The sequence below is a fragment of the Macrotis lagotis genome, chromosome 1 (genome assembly GCF_037893015.1).
Source record: "Macrotis lagotis isolate mMagLag1 chromosome 1, bilby.v1.9.chrom.fasta, whole genome shotgun sequence".
Taxonomy (NCBI): Eukaryota; Metazoa; Chordata; class Mammalia; order Peramelemorphia; family Peramelidae; genus Macrotis; species Macrotis lagotis.
This window is the reverse complement of record NC_133658.1, coordinates 795,361,101-795,380,982: the sequence shown is the minus strand read 5'-3', so window position 1 is coordinate 795,380,982 and position 19,882 is coordinate 795,361,101. Positions and strand designations below refer to the sequence as shown.

General features: G+C 41.6%; 1 protein-coding gene across 5 annotated transcripts in view; it reads left to right on the top strand.

Annotated features, from left to right (window-relative positions):
- The window catches only part of PCSK7 (proprotein convertase subtilisin/kexin type 7), a 34,367-nt gene that overhangs the window by 6,519 nt on the left and 7,966 nt on the right, over nt 1-19,882 (top strand). For all 5 annotated transcript variants that reach the window (XM_074216760.1, XM_074216761.1, XM_074216757.1 and 2 more), the window contains exons 4-12: nt 388-522; nt 1,326-1,491; nt 3,149-3,239; nt 4,356-4,410; nt 5,013-5,151; nt 5,897-5,997; nt 13,377-13,544; nt 14,278-14,385; nt 15,075-15,177. In XM_074216760.1, the coding sequence (XP_074072861.1) occupies nt 388-522; nt 1,326-1,491; nt 3,149-3,239; nt 4,356-4,410; nt 5,013-5,151; nt 5,897-5,997; nt 13,377-13,544; nt 14,278-14,385; nt 15,075-15,177 (1,066 nt within the window). The remainder of the gene's footprint in view (nt 1-387; nt 523-1,325; nt 1,492-3,148; nt 3,240-4,355; nt 4,411-5,012; nt 5,152-5,896; nt 5,998-13,376; nt 13,545-14,277; nt 14,386-15,074; nt 15,178-19,882) is intronic.

The following is a 19,882-nucleotide window of genomic DNA, read 5'->3' as shown; positions in this document are numbered from 1 at the left end:
TTATGTAAAGGGAGAACTATCTGTTCCTTTAGGGTAGTCCATAAAACCCTCACTTCTCAGTTGCTACCTGTTTTGCTCAAGAAATACTTAGGTGACTTGGAACCAAAATTGTTCTTGTAAGTTTTAGAAAATTACATTCCTCAGGACTCTCCCTTTCTCTGTTCACCCTTTTTAATTCAGTTCAATAGGGTAACACCAAACTTTTTTGGTAAAATTTTTCTTTGGCAAAATACACACTTTTGAGTTGACATGGGTGGCAAACTGGGCAGCATCTTCCCTTACCCCTTTTCCCTACATTCACATCCACAGTGAGCTATTCAGTGTTGTTGTCTTGTCACTGAATCATTGTGTCTTAGAAACAACCTCTGACCCAATCTCTTTCTACAGAATAACCGGCGAATCCGAGGCAGAGACATCAATGTGACAGGAGTTTGGGAGCGTAATGTGACAGGACGAGGGGTGACTGTAGTGGTGGTGGATGATGGGGTGGAGCACACCATCCAGGACATTGAACCAAATTATGTGAGTGTTCTTGGGTGTCATGGTCACACATTTCATGTAAATCTCTTCCAATCACTTTTCCTAAAAAAATCCTATCAGGCCCCTGTTCCTTAAAGGTTTCTGGGAAACTAGAATGATGTTCTTTGCTTCTTTCCCTTGCATCAAGTTCCTCTAAATTGGCATAGGTCTGACTTAAAAGGTAGTTCCCAATCATTATCAAGGGAAATCCAACTCAGTATATCCTGGTTCCTGGTCCTCTCTCTGCTGCAGCAAGTAAGTAACATTATTATGGACATTCTCCCTCCCCAAGCATCTGCTTGGTAAGGAGAGTGTCCTCTGACCAAAACCTATCAAGAAAGTCCTATTACTAAGCATAGAATGCTTAAATCCTTTTCATTCCTCCATATGTCAGGAAGATAGGCAATCATCTGAAAGAGACAGGAGCATAAGATACCATTCAGTTATGCCTACCTTGTTCTGGTGCTCTAATCTTATCGCAGAGCTCTTTATGGTTAGTGATACCTGAGAGATCATCCAGACCAAACTTTGCACTTTACTGTAGAGAAAGGGAGCACAAAGGTACAGAGTGGGATTACCCATAATCACAGAGCTAGTTAATCTAAATGGAAACAATGCCTTTCTTTTCCTTCTCTGTGAGCTGAGTGAACTATGCTCTACCACAGAGCTTTACTGGGGTGGAAATGATCAGTATATCCTGTGTTCTTTACCCGGCTACCTGAATATAGTAATACATTCCTCCTCTCTCTGCCCCCAGTTAGTGAGTAACCTAAGGCCCTTTCCTTCCCCACCCTATCCTGTTTCAGAGCCCTGAAGGCAGCTATGACCTCAACTCTAATGACCCTGACCCCATGCCACACCCTGATGTGGAGAATGGCAATCATCATGGAACTAGGTGTGCTGGCGAGATCGCTGCTGTGCCCAACAATAGCTTCTGTGCAGTGGGTGTGGCCTATGGGAGCAGAATCGCAGGTAGCTTGATTTCTTCTTTTCTATTCTATCTAGTCTCCAAATTCTTCATATTCTCTAAATTCCAGGCAGCTAGGTAGTTCAGTGGATAGAGTACTGGCCTTGGATTCAGGAAGATGGGAGTTCAAATCAGGCCTCAGACACTTGACTCTAACTAGCTGTGCGGCCCTGATTGCCTCTTATCCATGACCACCTCCAGTTTTCCTGTTTCCTATCTGGCCACTGGACCCAGATGTCTCTGGAGGAGAAAGTGAGGCTTATCATGGCATCACCTCCCTGATGTCATGGTCTTCTTCAAGAAGACAAACATTGAAACATTCAATGAAACATTCAAACTGAATGTTTCAAATTCAAATTGAAACATTCAAACATGTTTGAAGACAAACATTATTCTGTAAATATCATTAGGTCTCAAGGTTTTACTTTGATTCCCCTGCAACAGTTAGAACAATCCATATATAATCCAAATTCAACCTTGGCCCATATAATGTCATTTATGGATTCCACGAAATATAACAAGGTAGAATGGGGGAGAGAAGGGGGGAAGAGTTCTGTAGTGTTGGAAATAGGAGCTATGTTTGGAGGAAATGAAGATTGTCAGAGTGACTGGGTGACTACAGAGGTAGAAAAGGGTAAGATGGGCACAAGGCTGAACCCAGCAAAGATGGGAATTCTGACCATGCTGGCCCTATGACTGTGGGAGTTGAATGCAGTAGATGGGTTATAATCCTAGGCCCAGAGAAGCAAGTAGGGAGGAGGGAGAGGTGGAAGAAGTGGTGGCAGCAGAAGCAACCTTCATACTGAGCAACTAGGAGCATAAACTTGAACAACTGTGGCATGCCTGGATTAGGCACTCAGAAGTATTTCTTGGCTGGTCAATGAATGAATGATCAAGGAGTCATCTTTCTTCCCTCATTGAATTCTCTGCAGTGGTAATCAAGGACTTCTATCTCCCTGATCTGATGAGGCTCCTTTTTTCCACCTACCTCTCTAACTGGTGGTAAGAGGTTAAGTTTTATGGGTAAACCAACAAAAATAATAATAATAATACCTGGCATTTTTTAGAGTGTTTTAAAGTTTACAAAGGGCTTTATATATTGAACTTCATAACAACTCTGTGAAGTAGGTATTATGGGTATTAATAGTTACATTTTACAGATGAGAAAACAGACTCATACGTGGGTTTCATGGTTGTACAGCCAGTAAGTGTCAGAGGAAGGATTTGGATCCCAGTCTTCCTGATGCCACATCAGGCTCTGTCTAGCATACCAAGATGCCCTAGCTTCCCAGGGAAAGCTGGGCAAATTTGCCTTGCACATAAGGCTATTCCATTGCTCCCCCCACCATAAAAAGCACTTTAGCTGTACTCCTTCTTCCCAGCAGAGGGCAGTATCCTTCTGTAAATGAGGCCACTTCTAACTCCAGAAGGGGAAGGAGCCAAATGTTTTTTTCCTCTAGATGGATTTCTTCTCGCTCAGAGAAGAAGGTAGTGTGTTACCCCCATTTTAGAAGGGAAAATCAATGCACTGCCCAAGACCAAACAGCAGATTAATAAAGAGTCTTCCCAACTGACTTCAGTCTTGAAGACTGGCATTAAGGTGGAATTGGAATGTGTTGAATGCCTTCTTTCCTCCCACCATTCTATTTTCCCAATGCTTAGGTATCCGAGTACTGGATGGGCCCTTGACTGACAGCTTGGAGGCTGTGGCATTCAATAAGCACTATCAGATCAATGACATCTACAGCTGCAGGTAAGAGTCCTCTCTTCTATTCCGGTGGGAAGATTTGGAAGACTTGGAGTAGGAACTTGAACACTAAGGCTGAGCCACACATGTACTTAGAACAGTCATGTGGTATTTCACCCACTTTGGGGTGCAGATATATGATAGGCCTCTTTCATATTCTCATGTTTACAGATGAGAAAATTGAGTCCTAGAGAGCTCAAGGGACTTAGACAGGGTCACACAAGGAGTACGTGGCAGAAGTGGGACTCAGATCCAACTTGATCAAAAGATTTAATCAAAGCTGTTAATCTTTGATTGAATCTTTAAATCTAGTACTGTTTCCACTACAACATACTTCATTTCCCTATTTTCTATAATATGGTTCCCTATCTAAGCCCAATCCTTAGGTCAATGGGATAAATGAGTCCATTAGTCTAGGGATTTCTTAGACCTTCTCCATTGTTAGCTTTGTGTACTATATGATTCCATCCAGTTCCTAAGAGAAGAGAATATTTTTCTCTCCATCCCTAGGACAAAAGAATTCTTAGTACCACATCTGTACTTTTTTGTGCACACATTTGCCAACACACACTCTCTCTCTCTCTCTCTCTCTCTCTCTCTCATACACTCTGCTTTAGACTAGCAGAAGTTGTCAAAGGAAAACTAGAATTGGACTGTTGCCATGGAGTCAGTGGAACTTGTCAACCATCTGCCTTCTGGCCAAAGACTAGGATTACCCAAGCAATATGAGGAATGATGTTTTCCCTTTCCCTTTCTTCACTATTCTCTGTCAGTATCTGACTAGATTTGTTTCTCAGTAAGTTTAGGCCTAAGAAAGTCATTCAATTTAAGGGAAAGATAAAGTTTTTCCAAACTTGTCAGGTTTCATACTGAAGAAGAAGGACTTTAAATGATATCAACTATTTCTATGTATGGCTTTTCCCATTGGTGAAGTCGAGGGAATTGATCTTGATAAGCAGGGCAAGTCCTGGGTTTGTTCCAATATCTCTATTCTTTCAGACAGTGCAAATGATCTAGACTCCCTGGAGGAACAAAATAGCAGAAGGAATGGATGGCCAACTGAGTTTGGGAGGGTCTGAGGGCTAGTTCTAAGTGGAACTTTTCACTACTGTCTCTCAACAGCTGGGGACCAGATGATGATGGAAAGACAGTAGATGGACCTCACCAACTTGGAAAGGTAACAAAGTGCTAAAATCTAAACCTTTGGAAACAACATTTTCATTATTACTGCTCTAGGAAGATTACCATGAATCAATGCCAGACTTTTACCTTCCAGCTCTAGGACTTCTTTTCATGGGGTGGGGAGAGGCAAGGGAAGAATAACTTTATCCTAGTTTTGAGAAGAAATAGATCTAGAAGAAGGGTAGTGGGAAGTGGTTTGAGGAATTACTGCTCTAGGAAGATTACCATGAATCAGTGCCAGACTTTTACCTTCCAGCTCTAGGACTTCTTTTCATGGGGTGGGGAGAGGCAAGGGAAGAATAACTTTATCCTAGTTTTGAGAAGAAATAGATCTAGAAGAAGGGTAGTGGGAAGTGGTTTGAGGATTCTTTGAGGATTCTCCTGTGTTTTTACCACCCAAAACATTAAATAAGGAAAGACACCCACAGAGCTCCTCTTATTAATCCTCACCCTCTTTAACCATATTTGTTTGCCAGACTCTCCTTGAATTTTGACTTAGGAGAAGTGAATGCTATATAGGAGCTTAGGGAGGAAGAAATCTTTCAGGACAAGTATTTAGGACCTTTCCTATGAAGCCCCAACATTTCTGCTTTTTAGGCTGCCTTGCAACATGGAGTGATTGCTGGTCGCCGAGGCTTTGGGAGTATCTTTGTGGTGGCCAGTGGCAATGGGGGTCAGCACAATGACAATTGCAACTATGATGGATATGCCAACTCTATCTACACAGTTACCATAGGTAACCCAAATATGCTGTGTCTATATGACTAGACAGTTTTCTTTGTTTATCTCCATAGATGTTATTGAGTGGTAACCCTGGGAGTGGGAACTGTCATTTCAGTACCTTATAGTTAGATCTTTGTGTGTTTGTCCCTTCCCACCTTTGCAAGAAATAGCATTACCATCCAGTGACACACTGGACTTGAAGTCAGGGTCTTGATTCCTCATTTTTCTACTTACTACCAATGACATTGACCAATAACAGAGTCTCTGGGTCTCATTTGTAAAATGAAGGCATTGGACTGGATGACCACTTGCATACCTTTCTATCTCAAGATCTTGGATCCTATGAATGGAGCTTTTAGGATTTCTGAAGAAGTCATAGTGATCAGAACAATCTTTTAGGCATTGTCTCTAGTCCCGCATTGGCTGTCTGTATTTCAGCATACCTTTCCATAGACCCTGTACCATGAGAATGACTGGCATGTGACTGACCTAATTTTTTTTTTTATCCAGAGGCTCTGATGCTAGTTCCCTTGAGTTATCAAGACAGATGATTTCAGGAATGGCAGGCCCTTGGGTGCCTAAGATTGACATTCTAAATGGGGTTCCTTGGTGCTCCAGTGCCCCTGGGATGTGAGCTATTGAGCTGCTCTTGGCTTACTTCAGGCCGTCCATTACTGCACAGTGGATGAGTTTGTAGAAGGACGTCAGGTAGAATTCACCTTTCGTCTAAGTTCCCTGTTTTTCTCTACTTTGCCCAGGTGCTGTAGATGAGGAAGGACATATGCCATTCTATGCAGAGGAATGTGCCTCCATGCTGGCTGTCACCTTCAGTGGTGGGGACAAGTTGCTACGAAGTATTGTGAGTAGCTAGCTTTCTTTCTCCACTCTGTCTTGCCTCTGCTTCAGCCTTCTGTTGTTTTCTCCCCTTCTCTGTCTTTTCCTTCAGAGATAAGCACTCCTAAGTGGCATTTTTGCTTTTTCTTTGTTGCTTCCATCTTGGTATATGAATGATAGAGATTTCAGGTGAATCACAGTCTTAGGATTGACAAGAACCAAAATTCAGAGGTTAGCTAGTCCAATTTGTACCTGAATTGGAACTCCACTACAATATTTTGTATATAGTGGAATGCACATTGAGCTTATATCCTTGCCACTTCCATCTGAGTGTTCTCTTTCCTTAAGTCCTTTCTCTAAATTAAACATCCCCAGTTGCTTTGAACAGTATCACAGCATTATGGTTTCCATTTCTCACACTATCTTGGTCATCCTCTTGGACATGATTCAGTTTTTTGATGCCCACCCTGAAATTGGGCATATTGTGTCATGCTGCTTAACTTGTAGGAAGTGCCATTTAGCCCACTAAAACCCCATCTTTCCCCTGGCCTTGTGCCACTGATTATTTGAATTGTTTTGTTCTGGCTGCTTGTAATATTTTTCCCTTTGAGGGTAAAATATGAGGGACTTAATGATGATGAACTACATGTATTCCTGCATAGAAAAATGATATTAATAATACTCATAAGAAATTTCTCATTTAATAGAGCAGGTAGAAGAAGCTTTTATAGATGAAGCACAGGAGAGATCTGAATTTGAAGATATGTTGTAAAAATGGAATCAGTGGCTAAAAGAGAAATGTAATGGGAGTAAGAAAGGAGAGGTGGAATAGGCTAAGATGTTTCATATAATATTTTTTTTTTATTGCAATGCTATGGAAGGGGGGAAAGGCAAGGGGGAATGAGGGAACCTTTGCTCATCAGTGGTGGCTCAGAGAGGAAACAGCATATATACTCAATGGGGTATAGACATCTAGAGTAAGAAGGAGAGAAGGGGGACAGGAGGAAGCGGGGGGGATGTGAGTGATGGAGGAGAGGGTAGACCATGGGGGAGAATGGTCAGATATAACACATTTTCTTTTTTACTTCTTGCAAGGGCTGGGATTAGATGACCTGTCCGGGACCACAGGGCCAGGTGGTTGCTGGGCCTTGGGGGTGGTATGTGGGCTCGGGGCCTCTTGGCCCCAGGGCCAGTGATCAGTCTGCTGCACCACTCAGCTACCCTACAGCACATTTAAGAAGAGGGACAGAGAAAATATAGTGTATGGTAGTGGGGAAGTATGAATGGAGGGAGTTGCAATCAGCAATGGCAACAGTGGAAAAATATGGAAGTAGTTTTTGTGATGGACTTCTCATAAAGAATGTGATCCACCTGCGACAGAGCTGGAGGTGTTGGAACACAGACTGAAGCAATTTATTGTTTATTATTATTATTATTATTATTATTATTATTATTATTAGGGGTTGTGGGGCCAATGGGATTGGGTGGCTTGCCCAGGGCTGCACAGCTGGTTGATTGTTGGGTGTCTGAGGCCAGATTTGAACCCGGGTGCTCCTGACTCCAGGGCCAGTGCTCTGTCCACTGTACCACCTGGCCACCCCCATCATCATCATTATTATTATTATTATCATTATTATTATTATTTTATTTTGAGTTGAGTTTTGGGGGGTTTTAGGGGGTTTTTGGTTTGGTTTTTTATTGTTGTTGTCGTTTGGTTTTTGCAGGACAATGAGGTTGGGGTGACTTGCCCAAGGTCACACAGCTGGGTGATTGTTGGGTGTCTGGAGCTGGATTTCAGCTCAGGTGCTCCTGACTCCCAGGGCCAGTGCTCCGTCCACTGCACCACCTGGCTGCCCCTATTATTATTTTTTTTAACTTTAATTTTTTCCTCTTTCCTTTATTGCTCATGAGGGTCTATATTTTTTGGGGGGTATTATTAAACAAGAATATTTTAGTAATGTATTTAAAAAATTGTACAAAAATAAAATAAATATAATAAAAAAAATTTTCCCTTTGACTTGGGAGTTCTGGAACTTGGCTGTAATATTCCTGGGAGGTTTTTTTTTTTGGATCTCTTTCACTAGGAGATCATGGATTCTCTCAATTTCTAGTTTACCCTTCTAGAATATCAGGATAGTTTTTCTGTAGAAATTCTTTTAAAATGAAGTCAAGGTTCTTTCCCTGATCATGACTTTCAAGTAGCCCAATAATTTTTAAATTATCTCTCCTGATCTGTTTTTCCAGATGCATTGTTTTTTCAACATTTCACATTTTCTTCTAGTTTTTCATTCTATTGATAGTGTTTTATTGTGTCTTGAATCCTTGCAAACTCATCAGCTTCTTTTAGCTCCATTCTACATTTGAAGGATTTGTTTTCTTCAGAGAGCTTTCTTATCTCCTTTTCCATCTGGCCAATTCTGCTTTTTAGTTAAAGGTGAAAGATTTATACAATCTGAAGAGAAACCAGAGTATCAATTCTGCTTTTTTTTTTGCAAGACAAATGGGGTTAAGTGGCTTGCCCAAGGCCACACAGCTAGGTAATTATTAAGTGTCTGAGACCGGATTTGAACCCAGGTACTCCTGACTCCAGGGCCAGTGCTTTATCCACTGCGCCACCTAGCCACCCCTTCAATTCTGCTTTTTAAGGTATTTTTCTCCTCATTAACTTTTTGAACTGTCTTTTCCATTTGACCTAAACTAGTTCTTAGTATGTTATTTTCTTCAGCATTTTTCTTGGATCTCCTTGACTAAGCTGTTGACTTGGTTTTCATGTTTTTCCTGTATGTCCCTCATTTCTCTTCCCAATTTTTCCTCTACCTCCCTCACTTAATTTTTGAAATCTTTTTTAAGCTCTGACATAACTTGAGTCCAACTTCTATATTTCTTGAAGGATTTAGATACAGCAGCTGGAACTTTCTCATTCTGAATGTGTGTTTTGGTCCTCCATGGGACCAAAGTAATTGTCTGTGGTCAGGTTCCTTTTTTTTTTACTGTTTACTCATTTCCCAGCCTCTGTCTGGTTTGGGGTGCATCCTGAACTTTTGAGACCCCTGCAGGGACCTCAGTATGTTAGGCTCTGTCTCCTCTCCTGCCTGTGCTCTGGTCTGTGAATAGCAATGGGGGGCTCCCAGAATGCAACCAGAATCTGAATATGGACAAAGCATAAGAGTCCTGTCCTAGGACCAGAGGAGAAACCTCAACAGTCTCCCCCCACCCCCCCTTACCTTCCATGGTCTGAGCACTGGGAGCAGCTGCCAGGAGGCTCACTGCCCCATAGCTCTGTGCTCCTGCTTCTGTTTGCTGGGATCTGGGCTGTTCTGAGGGCTGCAGCTGATTGCTGTGGATACACTGAGGGATACCCTAGCTCCCACTCATTCTGGCAGAGGTTTCCCCGCTGATCTTTGAAATTGTGCTTGATGTTCCCTGGGTTGCCAGGTCAGGAAACTACTTCTGCTGCTGGGAGCCAGTGCTCCCCAGGACCCAGGTATCTAGGCACCCAGCAGGCTGTTCTGGGAAGATTGGAGCTCCTTCACTCCAGTGTGATAATCCTGGTTGTGCTATCACCACAGTTTTCTCATGATTTTCCAGGTTTCCTTGGCCTGGAGAATTGCCTCACTGGATCTTTCTGTGGGTTCTGTCTCTCAAAAATTTAGTTAGGGCCATAATTTTAAGGTTTTTGGAATATTTTGGGGCTATTCTCATGCTGCCATCTTGGCTCCATCCTTGCCATTGATTATTTTAAAGCAAGTATAGGATTTTACATTTATCTTTATTGAATATCTTTCTGAGAGACAGAGTGTTATAGTTGTTAGAAAGTCAGCCTTAAGAGTCATATCTGGGTTCAAATCTTATTTGTTTGATCTTGGGCAAGTCATTTTACCTGTCAGTAGCTAGACAGCTCTCTAAGATTGTATCTCCCAGAGTAACTCTAATCTGGTTGAGGAAGTTTCTGTATCAGGAGTTCCCTAAATCATATAACAGACTTGGTCCAAAAAAAAAATTAACATTATTGGATTTGATCTATTATTCTAGCCTGGTGAAACATTTTTTTTATCCCAAGTTTATTATCTAATAACAGACATTATTATTATCTGGGTTAACTATCTTTCTCAGTTTTATATGATCTGAAATGTTAATATGCTATATCCATCTTCATCTAAGTCACTAATAAAAGTTGGCTAGCAGAAAACTGTAAACAAGTTTCTGTGACACTCTCTTACAGACATACCTTCCAGGTGGGTATAGATCTGTTAATCATTATTCTCTGGGTCCAGTGATAGATATAAGCTAGTTCCCTAGGCAGAGCAATTCCTTTTTTAATGTTATTTTATTTTTTCCAATTACATGCAAAAACAATTTTAAACATTCATCTTTTTATAAGTTTTTTGAGTTCCACATTCCTCTAGCACTCTCCCTTTCCTCCTTCCTTCCCCCTTCTCATTGCAGTGAGCAGTCTGGTATAGGTTGTATATGTGCTATTGAGTTTAACATATTTCCATGTTAGTCATGTTGTGAAAGAAGTTTTAAAAATTGAATATAGTATGCTTTGCAGCAGAGCAATTCACTATGACTGAATGAATCTTCCCTCATTTTTAACAGGAGTTCTTAATCTTTTTGAGTCATATACCCTGTTGGCAGTCTTTTGAATCCTCTGGAATCCTCAGAATAATGTTTTTAAATGATAAAATAATGAGTACAAAGGAAATCAATTACATTGAAATAGTTAACAAAATATTTTTAAAAACAAGTTCCTTGGTTAAGAACTCTTGATTTATATCTAAATTAGAGGTAAAGTATAGCTGAAATCTGTGAGTCTGTGATCTTCTACTTAGTTCTAAACCCAAGAAAGTTTTCAATGTGCCCCTCCAAATGAAGCTCTAACAAATGAAGAATCAAAGAAAAAGAGCAGAGCCTTCCTGAGCCATAGGGTCTAAGCCCCACAGTATCTTTCACAAGACTCCAAGTCTATTCCCTACAACATATTGAGTTTTAATTCAGCCCTAGCAATCTTAAGTTGGGTTTTAGGACTAAGGCTTTGGATTTAGAACTTTCTTTCTGTCCCTTTTTAATCCATTGTAAAAACAGAAGAAGGCTGGGTCGCTGCTAGGGCTGTCCTAGAGCCAAGAAGTATCCAGTTTCTGCAGTGGCTCTTGTCTCAGTGGTCCCTAAGGCCCTAAGGATCTGGACCACTTTGTCTCTGTATCAGATTCATTTTCCAAAATTTGATTTTTGTAATGCCAAAAAATTACTTCTGACCAACGCAATGTTCCAGGGTTCCGTGCCAACAGAGTTCCCCAGGGAGGGAGCGGAATTTAGTGGAATACGGCCACCAAGAAGGATTCTGTTGAACAGGCCAGATCCTGCGTATAGAAAGGCAGCCTTCCTATCAAAGACAGGCATCAAGAGTATTCCTCCTATCTAAACTTAACCCTGTTCTCTCCCCCTAGGATAAAGGAGATGGTAGGCATAGCATCATCCTGTTTCTGTTTCATGTTACTTCTTTTTTTTGGCAAGGTGATGGAGTTAAGTTGACTTGTCCAAGGTCACATAGCTAAGTAAGTTTTTTAAGTTTGAGGTCATATTTGAACTCAGGTCCTTCTGACTCTAGGGCCAGTGCTCTATCTACCTTGCTGCCTACATGTTACTTCTAATCTTGAGTGTCTTCACCTTTCACAGGACTTGTTGTGACTTCCCTTAGAACATAGCATTCCAGCCCCCATGTCTCTGCTTTCAAGATCAGAGTGACCCTCAAAGGGGCCTTGGAGATCTTCTCTTCCAACACCCCTCATTTTATACCTGGAAGCCCAAAGATGTTAAGTGGCTTTCCCAAAATCGGACAAGTAACAAGTGGCAATATGGAGATTTAAACTCAGTCTTTTGACTTCAAAACCTCTTTGCCTGATTTGTCCAGAAATGAAAGGAAGGTTCATTCAATGAGAGCTTCTATCTTGGGAATGTTTCTGACCCCAAGAACCTCACCAGTTTGAGTTATCATTGTTGTCCTTCTAGTGAAACAAAGCATCAAAGTTCATAGACTTTCTGATCCTTGGCTGCCCATTTGACCTTTTCCTCTTCTCCTACCTACACTGCCTCCAGGAGTCAGTTAGTTACTGGAGCAACCTCAGGAAAGTCATGGACTTCATAGTTAAGGGATACAGGCTGTCACTGGAAGATTGTTTCCTTAAGAGGAAGAAATTAATCTCCTTCCTGGCATAGATGGGGCTTAATTGTCAAGGCGGTGACTTGGAGAGTTTTTCCTTTTTTCTTTTTCTTCTGGTAGTGTAAGTGTTTTAGGGCAATTCACAGCTGTTGACAGCTATTATAACAGATGGAAGAGAAGCAGCAAGTATAATGGAGAGTAGTTCTTGGCAGAGGCCAACTTTAGAGTATCTGGCCCAAAGGAAAGTCTGAAAGAAAGATTTTGACACAAACACCAAGGAGCTTAAGATCCAGAGTTATCAGCCTGATCCACCCTCCCCCCTTCCCCTCTATCATGTAGCTAGAACAATTGAGATAGGATCTTGCTGGCCTGAGAACATAGGTTCTTCAGAGTTGAGAAGAATAGCATAGGTTTGATACCAGGACAGATAATTTAAAATATTTCTCTCAACTCCAAATCCTTTTCTCCCTTCCACCTTCCCAGCCTTAGGTAGGGGAAAGATGAGTCAGGGAGAAAGGATAGCAAGGCTATCCCATGGATAATAGTCATTGAGGCCTTTAAGCATCTTGTTCTAAGGACCTCTATAAGGCCAGGGTAGAAGCCAGGAGTAAATGTCAAGCCCCTAGCCTCAGCTGAGCTAAGTCAGGGAGAAGGCAACATTTCTCCAGAACAAGCTCTCTTTGTTTCCACCAGTAATGTTACACTGGTCCCCACAGCCAGGCTGTCAAGAGAGCTTCTTTTGGAGGTGCTGTTCCTGTCAACCAAGATCCAAGAGCTTCCCTGGACATTACCTCTTTTTCTTGTGTGGAAGTGGGATGGGTAAAGACTAAAATCATTTAGGAGCAGGAAAATGCTGTCTTTGTTTCAAGCTTCATCCAGGTCCCACCAGCACATTGTACAGCTTCCTGTAGTTTTCATTTTCCCCTTTTCCATGGTGGTTCCAGCATCTAGGGGGAAACAGGAAGACCCAAGGATAGGGAGGAGAGAAAATGAGCATCATGTAGCACCTGCTGTGGGCTAGGCCTTGGGCCAAGTCCTTTTTACAAATATTCATTCATTTGGGGGTTAAAAGACTAGTTTTTCACTGATTGGCTGCAGAAATCCAGACATTCTTATGGTCAAGAAGCATCTCTGATTAGGGAAGGGTCAGGCTCTAAATTCTGTCCATCCAACCAGTCATATCCCTTGTTACCCCTTCCCTGCTAACCCTTGCCCCTTTTTCTTCCCTTGACTGTATTTTCTAGGTGACCACTGACTGGGACTTGCAGAAGGGTACAGGCTGCACTGAAGGTCACACTGGGACCTCAGCAGCAGCCCCACTGGCAGCTGGCATGATAGCCTTGATGCTGCAGGTAAGGCCATGCCTCACCTGGCGGGATGTCCAGCACATCATTGTCTTCACAGCTACCCAGGTAAGGAACCAATGGGTAGGCAAGGAAGCTGACTTAACTCAGAGCTAAATGGATCCAGAGACTGGTTTTTTGGTGTTCTTTTATTTCCAGGGTCCATAGTTGCCAGGTAGCCACAGGTTTCAAGTTGAGTCTAGGCTTTAGTGCCTGTGTCATATAATAGAATCAAGTATAAAAAACACCTGGATCCAAATTCTGCCTCTGCCATTTCCTAGCTGTGTGAGTCAACACAAGTTAGGCTTGTTAATGTTCATCTTGGGTTAAAATTTGGGGCGGGTGGTGTGGAAATTAAGCCAGTTTCCTCTCCCCAATTGGGAGGGCTGAGATCCACCCAAACCTGTGCAGATTTCTTTGACCAACTAGACCAACCCTTTCTTGATGTCAGGTTCCTCCTATCTAGATGAGGGGATTGTTCTTGAATGTTCATTTCATAGCAGCATGTGGATGATGTGTTCTGAATCTGGAGTAGGTATGAGAAACCCAGTCTTTCTCTCTGAGTCAGAATTCATTAATGTCTATCCCTGATTAGTTTTGGCTAGGTTCCTTGTCTATGGTACCTTTGAATCCTTGCTCCAAAAAAGCTTGTTCTAAACATCATGAGATTCCCTTTCCAGGAAATTCATTCTTTATGGTCTTGAAGGAAGACTGGATGATAATAGTTCTGTTACAGAGAGAGTTAAATTCTTTAGCTTCCATTCAAAGGTTGCAGTTCCCACTAGGTCTGTATTCTTTTTAGTATGAAGATCGCCGTGCTGACTGGGACACCAATGAGGCCGGCTTCAGCCACAGTCACCAGCATGGCTTTGGTTTGCTCAATGCTTGGAGGCTTGTCAATGCTGCCAAGGTGAGCAAGGGGCCTTTCATCATCTACCTGAGTGGGGAACTAGAAAAGAGTTAAGAGGATCTCCTCCCCAGTTCAGAGGAACCAAAAGAAGAAGACAGGGTAGACCTAGAGATATATATACCATAAGAAAAACCCTAAGAATATACCTAGAGGAACTTAGCTAAATGCTCTGTCATGTTGGAAAATAGTGAATTGTTAGGGTAATGAAAAGTGAAATGCCTCCAGGGGTGTTCTTGATGTCATTTTTCAGCAGTGAATAGAGGACAGACTTTCTACTTATTAATCCTTATATGACTTTAGATTCTCAAACTTTCAACGGAGGTGAAGTCCATTTTACAGATAGAAAAACTCAGTCCCAAGACTGAACCTGGCTCTTCTAGGCTATCAGTAACTTGTCAAAAGCCTACTCACTCTGTTGTTCTATTTCTCATCTTTGATCCTGGTCCTAACTTCCAACTCCTATTCCTTAACCTGGAGTCATGGGTAGTATTCTATGATGTCAGCAGAAGCCCCCCTAGCAATTTGTGAAGGGAATAGGGAAGAAATGTAGTGAAAGGAAAAGAGTGAAGATACCCTTTACAAATTGATTCAGGCAGCTGAGAACTGTCTTCTCTAGGACAATCTACACAATATTAAATAGAGTCTGTGTTGACTGTGTGTAATCCCTACTTTCTGCTTTTCTTGAATAGATTTGGACATCTGTCCCTTACTTAGCTTCATACATAAGTCCCATGTTAAAAGAGAATAAGAGAATCCCAATGTCCCCCCATTCCCTGGAAGTCCTATGGAATGGTAAGTAGCCAGCAGAAAAAAGGTTAATATTCATCTTGGGTTTAAAATTTGGGGCGGGTGGTGTGGAAATTAAGCCAGTTTCCCCTCCCCCATTGGGAGGACTGAGACCCAGCCAAACCTGTGCAGTTTTCTTTGACCATTTTAGGACATGTTGCTGCTTCTGAGTTGGCTGGCCCTTTGCTGCTTAAACAAGACCTTTCTCTTTAGCTGCTACTAGTGGGAAGGGAGTAGCTAAGCAAACCATTGGAGAGACTGGTAGGAGGGGTGGGATTAGGACAGAAAGAGAGTAGACAGAGTTTAGGGATGATTTTCTTGAAATCCCAAAGGTCCATTGCTTCCCAGGGCAGGAATCATTTGTCCTTCATTTGTGGTTGATCCTTTAGGTTCATTTCATGAAAAACCTTTCTGTTTAGAATTGTCCCTACTGCCAAAACTTTTTTCTTTGATTTAGGAAGATTACTGAATTCTGTTTTTTATGAAGGAAGCTAGCAAGTTCTCTATGGGCTTCAATGCCATTTCTTCCCACCTCCAGCCTGGCTTCAAGATCATAGCTTAGATCTGGAGCTGTAAGGGACCTCAGTGACCATCCTGTCCAACCCCTTCATTTTACCAAGGAGAAAAGTGGGAGGTGAAGTGATTTATTCAAGGTCACATAGATAGTAAATGACAGTACATGACAGAGCCAGTATTTGAACTTAGCAAGACAAGAAACTAGACTATTTTCCAAATGAAAGGGAAGGGAAAGGAGAACAGGAGCACATCTTTATTAAGGGACCTATACTGTGCCCAGCACTCTGGGAAGTGCTTTACAGATGTTATCTTGTTTGATCCTCACGACAGACGTATAACATAGGGGTTGTTATCATCCCCGTCATACAGTTGAGTTCAGATTGACATAACTATCAAATGTTTAAAAGCCCAGCACTCTATCCACATGCCACTCTATCTACCTGCAATGGGACTAGAAGATGCAGTCCTTACACAGGGATCAAGCTGTCACTAATTTCTAGAAAATGATGACCTCGGGCTAGGGTTGGAATCCTTAGCCTGCCAGAACCATCTATGGTCTGGCTTCTGAATGCATCCTCTTCCACCTCAGTAAGGGAAAGAACTGCCAGAGTTTATAGGATGGTGACCTTGGAATCATTCTTCTTAGAGACCTTAGTTCCAGGACTAATTGCTTCACACAGCCATTGGCAGGTGGGGTAACCTCTGAACTTCAGTTTCTTCATTGGTAAAAAGGAGATGATAATATTTATTTTACCTTAGAGGGTTGTTGGGAAGAAAATGCTTTTGAAAACTTAATAGATTGTTAACTTCGATCAAGAGAACCAGTATGACTGAGTGGACAGAGGACCAGACTTGAAGTCAGTTAGATCAAGGTTTAAGGACTACATCTTATGACACTTTCTATCAGTGGAACCATGGAGATATAACTTGGCTTCTTAGTACTCTGCTGCTTGATAATAAGGAAATTTGCATTAGGGGTTTCCTCAGAGGAAGAAATCACATCTGAACCCCCCCCCCAAAAAAAAAGTTAGAACCCAGCTAGAGCTTATAAGATAGGAGAATCAAAGATAGACTCAGAGTAGGAATAACTTGGGGGGGTAACAGAAATGAACTAAGAAGTGAGAATGGACCATTCCTCATTTTAGAAGTTATCAGAGAAGCAATGGGGTCTCTCTGTCTCCCTCAGTTATATATCTATTTTTTTTCAGTTTTCCACTGCATGGAAGAAAAAGTAAGGGTGTGATTCACTTCATATCTCATAAAAGGAATCCTGACTTGGAATGGTTAGAAAACAACTGCCTAGGGCAGAGAAGTGAATGTTCCTGGGAATTTGGCCAGTTGGAGCCCCTTGGCTCAGCATCTTTGAGCTGGAGTATCTTTTAACCTTTTCCTACCCTCTGGGAGTACTCAAAACCTTTGTGGAGCTAAAGGGAGCAAAAGATCCCAAGTCCCCTTATCTGTATCACAAAAGGGTTGGAATAGATTTAACATCCCTTTCATTTTTTCAGGTGTTTTTGATTCCCAGGGGATGAGAACTCTTCTTTGTTGCCCTTTGACAAATTTTTCCAGAACCTTCTGGGTCTAGGCAGCTTGTTTTTGTCATTAGGAAATATCATATCTAGAGTAGAAAACTACCTAGCCGTGTGGCCTTGGGCAAAGCCACTTAACCCCATTGCCTTGAAAAATCTAAAAAAAAAAGTAGAGTAGAAAACTGGTGGTGGTGGGGGGGGTTCTTTTTAGAGAGTAAAGAGCACACAGACCCTGGGTTCCTTCCCTGCTAAATGAATGCTTTCCCTAGGATTTTACCTAGAGTTTCCTCCAAATAGGAACTCAGCCAGCCAGCAAGTTGTAAACCCCTAGAAGGGGAAGAATAGGACTTGGCATTGCTGTGATCCTGCCTAGAGCTGGAAGAAAGGTAGAGGAGTCTCATCTTGTTCTTTGTCATCCTGACTGGGACTTCCTTAGGTTCTTTGTGACTCTGTTGGCTCCCAGCCACTCTTGAAATTTTGGTCTTCCTCAGGGCTTTCAGGAGCTAAGCCACTTCCCGCCCCCACCCCAGCCTAGATGACTCATTGTCTGGGGAGGAGAGGTCACAGTTAGTCCTGTGAGTGGGGGTAGAGGGAGAATTGAAAACTCTTGAGATTAAAAGAAAGAATTAAACAGGACCCAGACCTTAGGGCTGACCTCCTCTGCTAGTTGGAGTATGGAAGGGAAGAAGAAAGAGGGAAGTCTCCATCCCCGCTTCACCTCCTTTATTACTACCAGTTCCTGAGGCCTCTATAATCTGAACCATTTAAAGTTCAGTAGAGTCCACCTAATGACTAAATCAAGTGTTGTTGTTTTTTTTTAACCTCAAAAGTATTATGGAATTCTTAACATAGATCAACAGAGCCAGCATGACTGAGTGGACAGAGGGACAGGTTTGAAGACAGGTCGATAGACCTTGAAGTACTATGGCCTCTGATACCACGAACAGACTTTTCATTGCCTTAGTACCTTCTCCAGAACGCTCTCTAAAACAGTAATTTCAGATGTGCAGCATTGAGGGGGAATTTCTACATTAGGGGTTCTAGAAAGAATCAACTGGGTCAAAAAAAAATTTGAAGTCAACCAGAATTTATAAGAAAGAAGAGGATCAAAGATATGGTAAGAGTTGGAATGACTTGGGGAAGCAAATGAACTGAGAAGTAAGAACAGGTTATTGCTCATTTATTCATGGAGGCACCTGGGAATCTGGCCAATTCAGCTCAGCACCTTTGATCGGAAGTATCTTTTTTTTAATTTATTTATTTTTGTATTTTACAATTTTTTCCCCTAATCTTGCTTCCCTCCCACCACCCCCCACAGAAGGCAGTCTGTTTCCATGCTATACATTGTTTCCATGATATATGTTGATCTAAATTGAATGTTTTGAGAGAGAAATCATATTCTTAAGGAGAAAATAATTAAATATTAAGATAGCAAAATTAAATAAGATAACAGGGTTGTTTTTTTTAATTAAAGGTAATAGTCTTTTGGTCTTCAAACTCCACAATTCTTTCTCTGGATACAGATGGTATTCTCCATCGCAGATACCCCAAACTTGTCCCTGATTGTTGCCCTTATGAAATGAGCAAGTCCATTAAAGATCAACCCCATGTTGCTATTAGGGTGTACAATGTTGTTCTGGTTTGGCTCATCTGGCTCAGCATTTATTCATGCAAATCCTTGCAGGCTTCCCTAAATTCCCATCCCTCCTGGTTTCTAATAGAACAATAGTGTTCCATCACATACATATACCACAGTTTGTTCAGCCATTCCCCAATTAATGTACATTCATGTAATTTCCAATTCTTTGCCACCACAAACAGGGCTGCTATGAATATTTTTGTACAAGTGATGTTTTTACGCTTTTTCATCATCTCTTCTGGGTATAGACCCAGTAGTGGTATGGCTGGATCAAAGAGTATGCACATTTTTATTGCCCTTTGGGCATAATTCCAAATTGCTCTCCAGAAAGGTTGGGTGAGTTCACAGCTCCATCAACAATGCATGTCCCATATTTTCCACATCCCTTCTAACATTGATGTTTGTCCTTTCTGGTCATATTGGCCAGTCTGATAGGTCTGGGATGGTATCTCAGAGATGCTTTAATTTGCATTTCTCTAATAAGTAATGATTTAGAGTAATTTTTCATATGACTGGATTGCTTTGATTTCCTCATCTATAAATTGCCTCTGCATATTCTTTGACCATTTTTCAAGTGGGGAATGGCTTGTTTTTTTGAAAATTTGACTTCGTTCTCTATATAATTTAGAAATGAGTCCTTTGTCAGAAATACTAATTGTAAAAATTGTTTCCTAATTTATTACATTTCTTTTGATCTTGGTTACAGTGGTTTTGGTTACAGTGCAAAAGCTTTTTAATTTAATGTAATCAAAATTATCTAGTTTGTTTTTAAAGATGTTCTCTATCTCTTCCTTGGTCATAAATTGTTCCCCTGGGGGTGGTTAGGTGGCACAGTGAATAGAGCACCGGCCTTGGACTCAGGAGTACCTGGGTTCAAATCCGACCTCAAACACTTAATAATTGCCTAGCCATGTGGCCTTGGGCAAGCCACTTAACCCCATTGCCTTCAAAAAAAAATCTAATAAATAAATAAATTGCTCCCCTTTCCATAAATCTGACAGGTAAATTATTCCTGTATCTCCTAGTT